The 10,501-nt window shown below is 38.6% G+C and overlaps 2 protein-coding genes across 2 annotated transcripts; both read right to left on the minus strand.

Annotated features, from left to right (window-relative positions):
- Nucleotides 1-251: 251 nt before the first annotated feature.
- LOC127135722 (uncharacterized) lies at nt 252-1,187 on the minus strand. The gene has a single exon (XM_051062364.1). The coding sequence runs from the start codon at nt 1,185-1,187 to the stop codon at nt 252-254; it is 936 nt and encodes a 311-aa protein (XP_050918321.1).
- A 6,543-nt stretch (nt 1,188-7,730) lies between these two features.
- On the minus strand, nt 7,731-8,814 carry LOC127138332 (uncharacterized). Its single transcript, XM_051064757.1, has one exon. The coding sequence runs from the start codon at nt 8,483-8,485 to the stop codon at nt 7,850-7,852; it is 636 nt and encodes a 211-aa protein (XP_050920714.1). The 5' UTR covers nt 8,486-8,814; the 3' UTR covers nt 7,731-7,849.
- Nucleotides 8,815-10,501: the final 1,687 nt, after the last annotated feature.

The following is a 10,501-nucleotide window of genomic DNA, read 5'->3' on the forward strand; positions in this document are numbered from 1 at the left end:
CCTGCTCTCAGGATTTTCTTTACCATCGTATGTCCACTAGCATGTGTCCCAAAGGAACCTTCATGGATTTCCATTATAATCCAGTTTGCTTCACTTTTGTCTACACATCTAAGCAAGACCGAATCATAATTCCTCTTGTATAGTACCCCTACGCTTAAGAAGAACTTGGATGATAGTTTCCGAAGGTACTTCTTATTGGTGATGAATGTGTTCTCAGGGTACTCTTGGCTTTCAAAGAACTTCAGGATGTCCTAGAACCAAGGATGGCCATGATCTTCATCTTCGGCTGCCAAATAGTAAGTTGGCTCGTCCAAGTAGTCAAGGTGGAAAGTTGGTGCTTCATTTTTCCACTTGACCTTAAACATGGATGAAAAAGTTGCTAAGGCGTTGGCCAACCGGTTCTCCTCTCGAGGGATGTGATGGAAAGTAATCTCGTCGAAGTACAAGATCAACTTTAGGACATGCTCTTTGTAAAAGATCAACTTGTGATCTCGGGCTTCCCAATCTCCTTTGATTAGGCTGATGACCAAGGATGCGTTTCCACAAACTTCAAGAATTTTGATCCTAAGCACAATGACAGCCTCAATACCGAAGATACACGCCTCGTACTCCTCCATATTATTGGTACATTCAAAGCATAACCTCACAGTGAAAGGTAAGTAAAAACCAGTTGGGGAGGTGATGACTGCCCCAATGCCATTTCCATGAGCGTTAGAAGCTCCATTAAATGCAAGTGTCCATCGAGATCCAAGTTCTGGTCCTTCTTTGGGGATGGGGATGTTGCAATCCCTTATCAACATGATGTCCTTATAAAGTGATTCAAAACATATAGAATGGTAATCCTCCAAGGGTTGGTGATCAAGATAGTCATATAGCACACTCCATTTGACCTCTTTCTGGGTGACATATTGAATATCATACTTAGTCAGGGCCATTTGCCAACTGGCTACTCTATCAGTTAGAGCATACTTCTCGAAGATGTACTTGACTGGATCCATCTTGGATATTAAGAGTGTTGTATGAGTGAGCATGTATTTCCTTAGGCGTTTGGTAAGCCAGGCAAGTACATAACAAGTCTTTTCTAGCATTGAATACCTACTCTCGTAATCGTTAAACTTGTTGCTCAAGTAGTATATGACGTGCTCTTTTCTTCTAGTCTCGTCATGTTGGCCGAGGACACATCCCATAGATCCCTCAAGGACTGTTAGGCACATGATCAACGATCTTCCAGGCACATAAGGCATCCGAATCAGAGGTTCTTGTAAGTAATCCTTGATCTTCTCAAAGTCATTTTGACATTTGTCGTTCCATATGATAGCCTGATCCTTGTGAAGTATTTTGAAGATTGGCTCATAGGTAGTCGTAAGATGAGATATGAACCTAGCTATATAGTTCAATATACTTAGAAATCCTTAGACTTCCTTTACAGTTTTAGGTGCAAGCATATCTTGTATGGCCTTTACCTTTTCAGGATCCACTTCATTACCATGTTTGCTGACGATAAAATCTAGCAGTTTGCAAAATCTCACCCAAATATGCATTTACTGGGATTAAGCTTCAACTTGAATTTTCTTAGCCTTGCAAAGAGATTCTCGAAATTGACAAGATCCTCTTCTTCGATTTTTTATTTGGCAGTCATGTCATCAACATAGACCTCGATCTCTTTATGAATCATGTCATGAAAGAGCGCCACCATGGCACATCGGTAGGTTGCACCGATATTATTTAGTCTGAAGGGAATAACCTTGTAGCAGAAAGTTCCCTATGGGGTAATAGAGGTTGTTTTCTCCATGTCTTCTGGAGCCTTTCTAATTTGGTTGTAGTCGGAGAAACTATCCATGGATGAGAAGATGGAGGAAGAAGATGTATTATCCACTAGCACATCAATGTGAGGCAGTGGTAAATCGTCTTTCATACTAGGTCTATTCAAGTCTCGGTAGTCAAGGCACATCCTTATCTTTCCATACTTCTTGGGTACGGGCACGATGTTGACTATCTAATGAGGGTAGTTGGCTACAGCCAGAAATCCCGCTTCAAGCTGCTTTTGCACTCCCCCCTTAATCTTCACTTCCATATCAGGACGAGTCATTCTTAGCCTTTGCTTTATAGGAGGGCAATCTTCTTTGAGGGTTAGACGATGGATCACGATGCCGGTATCAAGACCGAGCATGTCTTGGTAGGACCATGCAAACACATACATGTACTCTCGTAGAAGTTTGACTATTTTTTCCTTCACGTCGTCTTGTAGGGTTGATCCTATTCTGACCTCTTTAGCTTCTTCACCGGCTCCAAGATTGACCACTTCTACTGATTCTTCATGCGGTTGTATGACCTTTGACTCTTGCTTTAGAAATCGAGCTAACTCATTAGAGAGTTCACAATCTTCCTCACAGTCTTCGTCAGTGTGATTGATTTGATTGTCGAAGTCATACGGGACTATATCAGAGTCGTTATTGGTGGTAATCAAGGGTAATCTTCACGATTTAGGGTTCATGATTTTATTTTTATTAAAGTAAAGAATGATTGAAAACTTAAAAGAAAATAAGAAAAACATTGCCATTTTTTTGATTAAGTGAAAAGACAAAGATAAATGAAAGATGAGGAGCACAAATTTGAATGCAAAGTGTGATGATTTTCATTGATTAATCTTTGATTGAAAAATTAGGGGGGCCTACAAATGGTTCCCCCATGCCTTGGGCATATCGTGGGTTCTCTTTTTCTTAAAAGGGGAAAACAAATAGGGAATTACTCTTCCAACAAGTAACTTCTAGGATCTCAATGGATGTCCACTTTGTTAGCTCTTGATCTTCCTTCTTCTTGTACACCAATCCTTCTTCATTGGCAACACCATCCTCTTCCAAAACATAAACCTGTCATTCTACGAGGTGTCTGACACTTGCAAAGAAATCTGACAACGGGAGCACTTGTCCCTCCATAATAATAGACATTAATTTCTTCAGATTTTAGGAGTGATATCCCAAGCCGAAACGATCCTTGTTGACAGGAAACTCTAGTATCCTCCCCTAACCTTCAGGGTGTCCATTCTCGATGACAGTTTGAGCATCCTTCAAAGAGGCCATTAGAAATTCAACAGTCTTCACTTCCCCCACGGGGACAACCATCTCAACATTAATAACTTTGAATGATTGGAACGGGGTTCTTGTACCTCTCCTCCTCCTTCGATATAGCGGAAAGATGCTAAGTGATTGACCATAATATTCTCCTCACCCTCTACAACCACTAACTTATTGTTAACCAAGAATTTCAACCTTTGATGGAGCATCGATGTGACAGCACTGATCGAATGGATCCAAGGTTGTTCGAGTTGACAACTATAAGTTGGGTATATGTACATGACATAGAATGTTATAAAGAAGGTGTGAGGTCCAATCTTGATGGGTAAGTCCATTTTACCAATCACAGTTCTCCTCGATCCATCAAACACTCTAACGACCAATTCACTGGGTTTCATGACAAGCCTTTCAATGGTTAGTTTGGATAGAGAACTCTTTGGAAACACATTAAGAGATGAACCGGTATCCACTAAGACCCTAGACAGGATGGTGTCTACACATTCGATGGAAATGTGTAGGGCCTTGTTGTGGTTTCTCCCTTCAGATGGAACCTCTTCCTCATTGAATCCCAAACTCATGCTGACAGCTATATTGTTAACTACTCCCTCGAATTGACAAACATAAATTTCTTGTGGTACGTGGGCGAACCTCAAGAATTTCACTAAAGCGTCTCTATGTGCCTCAAAGCATATAAGCAAAGACATCATTGATATTTTTGACGGGGTTTGGTTGAGTTGGTCAACCACCTTATAGTCATTTTTTAATGATGTGCAAGAACTCCTCCACTTTACTGATTGGTGGGGAATCTCACCTCTGTTGATTATCTTAGATCTGATTGCCTTTTTCTTAATTAGAGGTACCATCATTGTCAATTACGGGAGGTACAGGTGCAAAAATACTTCCACTTCGGGTGACTCCATCGGTTCCAGCTATATTCACCATTGGCTCATCAGATGCCATATGATTTTCTTGTACTTTTTGTCCATGAATATAAACAGTTGAGTCATATATCCAAGGAACAACCTTTGTGTCTTTGAAATGGAACATGGCAGGTACAATTATCACCAAAGGAATAATAGGTTTTGTAGAAATAGTCATTTGAGACAGATCATGTGGGCTTTGTAGAGGTTGGTCTTGATCATAAGGGATCTCCAAAGTCGACACATCTTCACTAGAGGACATACACTCCACCACCAAGATTACTTGGTCCATTAATCCTTGAATAACAATCTTCAAAGCTTCACATTTTTAGGGTTGATTGCACAACGCTCATAGTTAGCACTACAGACGGGAAATACATTATTCTTCATCAAAACATTCTTGATATCAATGAGGGGAGTTTTTAATCTGTCCACTTGGGACACCAATCTCTTCTTCTCTTAAACTTCTACCATATTCAAAGCCGACTTGTTATGGGGTGGCATCAGGTTATTGTTCACATCCAGTCCGTTGGGCGTAAATGTGATTGCCTTAGAATATATAAAATCTTGCACTTTATATTTTAAGGCTTTGCAGTTTTCAATGGAATGACTAGGAGCGCCTGAATGGAACTCGCGCCGAACGTTGACATCGTAACCAGGAGGAAGGACCATTGGTGGTGGTCCTAACTCTCTTAACTGCACCAATGAACCACGTAATAAGTAAGTCAAAGTATGTCTGTACGACATGGGTACTGGATCAAATCTTCTTTCGGGACGTCGTTGTTGTTGTTGTTGTTGATAACGTTGCTAATTTTGTTATTGTTGTTGATAACGTTGCTAATTTTGTTGTTGTTGCTGATATGGTTGTCGTGGTTGTTAATGTTGATGTTGTTAAACTGGGATATTAAACAGTTGTTTATTTTGAATTGGCGCCACTTTGGAAGCTTATTGATATGGGATACGATATGTTGGTGCTTTTGATCTAACCATTTCAATTTCATTTGCTTCTCCTTCTCTCTTCTTGCCATATGCTACATATGGCTTATTTACTACGCCGATTGTGCTTGTGGAATTTTGAATCTTACCCATCTTAATCATATTCTCTATCCTTTCACCGACTAGGACTAGATCAGAGAAACCAGAAGATGTGCTTCCCACCATTCGGTCCAAGTAAGGGACTTGAAGATTACCAATAAACATGTCTACCAATTCACGTTCCAACAATGGAGGTTGTACCCTCACGGAAATCTCCCTCCATCATTGTGCATACTCTTTAAAAGTCTTCTCAAACTTTTGAGTAGGATTTTGCAACTGCGTACGATTAGGCGCAATGTCGGTGTTGTATTGGTAGTGTTTAAGGAAGGCCTCATCCATTTCTCTCCATGTTCGTATGTGAGTCCCTTCAAGTTGCATGTACCACTCTAAGGACGCTCCACCCAAAGAATCTTGGAAGAAGTGCATCCTCGAAATAAGCGACCATCTTTCGAAAATAAGCTCTGATATGTTTCATAGGGTCGCTGGCTCCTTTATACTTTTTAAAGTCTAGGACTTTGAACTTGGCAGGGATGACCACACCCGGGACAAGACACATTTCAGCAACGCCAAAGCCCAAAGCATTCGAGCCTTCCATTACTTTTAACTTCTCTTCAATAGCTTTGACCTTATTTTCCATTTCGTTGATAACAGGACTAAAGACGTCATACACCGAGGCAAGTCTCAGATTGAAGAAGGCGTCTTGCTGATCATCGATTTCTATGACGGAAGGGTTAAGAACAGGTGGAGGAACACCACCGGATACTCCCACAGGAATTTGGACTGGAATGTTGCCATGGGGAGTCACATGATTTTCCGCAACAGGAAGATTGACAGCAGGAATAGGAGTGGCAACATGGGCACTTTGATTCATTTCTTCTTGCATCTTGGCCTATATCTCTTGCCCACGGGCTACGACTTGTATAGTCTCCATTAACTGTCACATCTACGCTCGCACTAGGGATACTTCTTCATGAATGGCAACTTAGTTTTGCTCTAACTGGTCCATGATAACTTGCTGATTATGGCGCATGTAATAGTGATGTAGTTATTTATCAAAATGGGGGAAGTGGACTGACGAGTGACATCATGAGATGGTTTTGTAATCTCCAGACGGTTATTTTCAACTAGTATTTAAGCCAGTGTTAACATTTTGAACATTTGTAGTAGGGGTAAAGCTTGAAGTATCAAAGCGTTTGTCAATCTCCTCACAAAAATGTACTTTGCCTGCATTTTATATTTACAAGTCATTTAATCTTACCAAATTTACCTTTTGTCTTTCTTGCTTTATCGTTTATACGTTCCCTTTTTGCCTTACATTTATCACGTTCCTAACTCATCAAGAGTTACGTTTACACCGTTTTAAACCTTTCAAAAATATTGTTTACCAAAAAGCCATACGCTCAAACACTAAGTTCAGAACTTTGTAGTCGGTCCTGCAAGTAACCCTCTTATAGGAAGGCTAGAGATTGTTGACGAAACAACACTTACACCTTATTCGACTGCTTGAAAAATAAATATTTTGGATACTCTGAATCTCACTAAGTCCCAAAACCAATAAACCCTTAGTCTCCGACGGATTATAATTCGACCAAAGTTGATACTACTTCTCGACAAATCAAATTTGTCGAGATCTTAATGGTCGTATCTAACAATTTCTATTTTTTTGACAATAAACTCATTATCACATGAAACTTATCACATCTTTATAATTAATGCTTTGGGTCGAAAACCTGAGATAACAATCGCAGCAAAGTAGTGAATTGGACTCATGAGCCGATTCCCTGTCTAAAAAGGTATAATAATAGTTATTCTGACATGAAACATCAAACTTACATAATTTATATAAGTCATTTCCGATGCACGACTTTATCTTTACGGCATATTTCTAAATAAAATTAATGTATCTTTCCATCATTTTTCAAAGATTTTTTTTTTATCATTTTAACAAACTTAATCGATTTAATTTTATTTCTAAAAAGATTAATGTATCTTACCATAGTTTTTCCAAAAAGAAAATTATCATTTTAACAATGCTTAATCGGTTTAATTTTATGTCTCATATTCTCTCTCGGTCCTAATTTTCATATGACTTAGCACAGCTCATAAAAGAATGATTGTCAGGATGTAACATGAAACTTTAAACAAATCAGTGTAGATTATTACTACACTTTCTTATTTTTCTGTTAAAACACGTTTGGAACCACTGTATATTTCTCTTCATTGGGCACTTTTCCTAAGTCCAAAATGAGTTTTCTATTTCACAGTTGATTCAAGATTTATAAACACAATATTCATTATCATAAAATCCATCACAAGTACACAGCCTTTTTCAAAATTATCCCATGACCTCATTAAAGACAACCGCGCCTCGTATATTTGAATATTTCCGTCCCAAAAGCAAAAGTGCAAAACTAGAATTTTGAGGCGCAAATTAAAAACCCGGTCCCACCCATGAGGCGGAACAATCTCACATACATTACACCCTTTTAATCTAAAAATCATAAAATTTATTATAATAGTTCCACTACTCTAAAAAATCCAAAATATATATATTAAAGATTGCGGATTTAAAACTTTAATCCATCTATAAAAAAAAAAAAAAGGAACAAAACAAATATTTTGGACGGCAGAGCGAGTTTGTCACCCTTAAATCAAATACATTAGTCTAAATAATTAAATTTCCTAAAATCACAAATTTCAATGGATGGCCAATTCATAAAATGAAAACAATCATGCACTATTATTACCTTAAATGAAATACAGTATCACCTCTTAAAAAAAAGAAAATTAGAGAATAAGGAAAGTGGGTAATAATGAGTTTCAGAAAATGTCTAGAATCTCGAGAATAGAACGATTACAAAGGGGACAGTTCCCTCGATTCAACCACAGTTCCCTTGAACACACTCTACAAAAAGTGTGTCCACACGGTATGAACGCTGCACCTTTCTTCCTTCCCATGCACACGCAGCACACTGAATCACTCCCCTCCATAACCGTCGTCGTACTCTCACTTTCCACTTCCGTTTCCTCCAACAGTTTCATTAACGAAACTCTCCACGGCGTCCCTCTTTCGCCGCCGCTACTTTCCTCCGATCCTCTCATCTGACGCTCCGCCGCCAATGCCGCCGCAAGATTCATACCGGAACTAGACGGATCCGGATTCGGATCTTGAACCTGTAGTTCTTCTTGCTCTACATTAGTTTCTCCTTCTCTTGCTCCCTCTCGTTGTCGTTGTTGTTGTTGGTGGTGATGTTCGTGTCTGATAATTGGACGGAAAACCCAAGTGGCACCACAGCAACCACCGATACCGGTGAATCTGAACCGTTCTTTAAGACTACGTCTCCTCGTTGTTGATGAATCTGCAGCGTCCATTTGTTCCGTTAATAAACCGAGTAAGGTTCTTGCTTCTCTTTGAGGACGGAGCGATTCATGTAATATGAGACCGAGTTGACTCATACTAGCTCGGTAGATAGAAACTGCAAAATTAAAAATAAAAAAACGGAGCGAGATCCGGTGAGATGCGGTGTACGGTAGAGTTGAATAGAAGTGTCCAAAGAAATGCAAGGTTTAAAATAGTTTGATTTGGAGATTCTTTTGTTCAAATTAGAAAGTTGTTTGGAAGTTTGTGTGAGAGAGATAAGATAAAAGAAAAAACTCAAATGATGGGAAGAGAAGTGAAATTTTAGAGATGGACAAAATAGAGAGATTGAGACTTAAGAGAGAGAGAGAGATGAGGAAACGGTTGTGATAAATTAATGAATTGAGGTTATTTGTTGTTTGAGTTGTATACCCAAAATTTCCGAATTCAGGTTATAACGAAAATTACGTTACGTACAGACTCTGCATAGTCTTGACCACTTTACTATATTTGCATTTGGGCCCCTTCCCTCATTAATTACTTTCCATTATTTCGTTTTTGTACCTTGTACGATAAATTTGTAATTTTAGTAATAATGAAGAAAAAAATTATGCTATTTATGACTAAAAATATTGTGTATTAATTCAAACTTAGTTAAATAATTATTATGCATTTCATGATCAACCACCACACCCAAACCTTCCTTGATGCAACCACCAACAACAAATTTGAAATTTTGAGAATCAATGTTCAGGAACGAAAGCTTGATGGGACTGACCATTCGATGATAGTCTACGAGAGTAACATAAGTAAAAACCAACAACATGCACTAGTGCGGCCGAAAAGCACCGGAACTCCAAAAAAGAAGCACAAGAAAATATCCAAAAGCAGAAAAACATCCAGAATAAAACTCTTAGACAATTTTAGAAAATTCGTGGCACCTTCCACAAAACAACTACCAACACAAATAGGCAAACCCAAAACATGTTGTCCAGTTAAGCAGACCAAAGATGACCTGAACGCAAACACAATATGGCAGGCTCCGATCGGAAAATTGGACCACTAAAAGCTCAAGGTGAAGAACTGCTAGATATTGGCTATTTACTCAATGATCACTGTCTAACTAATGAAACACACCGGAAAATCTTCGGGTATACACCACAACCGCTAATTCCTTCAAAAATTTCGGCAGGCGAATAATTCTTGACCAATAAACACACACTGATTCTACTAAAATCAATTAGGCTTCAATCTGCACAAAACAATAAAGATTCAAACTGCACGCCAACTAAAAGAATCCTAGACCGATTCTTTCTTGATTCTGATGCATTCACCGCCAATAGATAAACTAGGAAATACATTAAAGACTATCCAATATTTGAAAACCTCCTAAAATGTTGGCATTAGAAAGAAAACAAATAAATCCTCCAACACAATATAACTAGGTCTGCCAGAGTTAAAGATTGATTCCTGCTGAATTGAATATAAATAAGAGAAACAAGTCTCCTACTAATGTTCAACATGTTACCACTACCATCTAACAACACCAGACCAAACTAAAAATCAGAAAACCAAGGAACTCAAGACTAATATAATCATAAATCAGAAATTCCAATCACCACCAATCTACCTGAACAGCACGGCACAGACCCCACCTCAACCATACTTTACAATTTGCCATGGTTGTTCCAAGGAATGCAAAATCGAGGGTATGAGCCGAAAAACCAGAGGATCCCTTCTACAATACTGATCTGACACCAACAAAACTCGAGAAATACGATTTCCATATTCTGACAGATAATAAACTTTCACCAACTCCACAAGCAAACAGACTAAAACCAAGCAGTTATTCATCTGTGAAACCTGGAGTTGCCCTTGGATTCAAACACCACCATGTTATGTTAAGCTTCAATTTTGTTGCTTTTACTTTCATCCATTTCCAAGCATGCATTTTTACCTTCTCTACCAAGTTTTCAAGCTCAACATTCTTGTTTGAAATGATTTTTTGTTTCTCGCTTTCCAAATATTCCATATACACGCAAACCAAATTACTTGGACCTTTTTACAGATTTTTCTGTTACCATCTATCAACCATTCAAATTGCTTCAAATGCA

Source organism: Lathyrus oleraceus, chromosome 4 (assembly GCF_024323335.1).
Source record: "Lathyrus oleraceus cultivar Zhongwan6 chromosome 4, CAAS_Psat_ZW6_1.0, whole genome shotgun sequence".
NCBI classification, from domain to species: Eukaryota; Viridiplantae; Streptophyta; class Magnoliopsida; order Fabales; family Fabaceae; genus Lathyrus; species Lathyrus oleraceus.

Excerpts from the sequence above, each read along its gene's own strand:
- LOC127135722 (XM_051062364.1), bottom strand. The coding sequence starts at position 1,187 with ATGGGATGTGTCCTCGGCCAACATGACGAGACTAGAAGAAAAGAGCAC.
- LOC127138332 (XM_051064757.1), bottom strand. The coding sequence starts at position 8,485 with ATGAGTCAACTCGGTCTCATATTACATGAATCGCTCCGTCCTCAAAGA.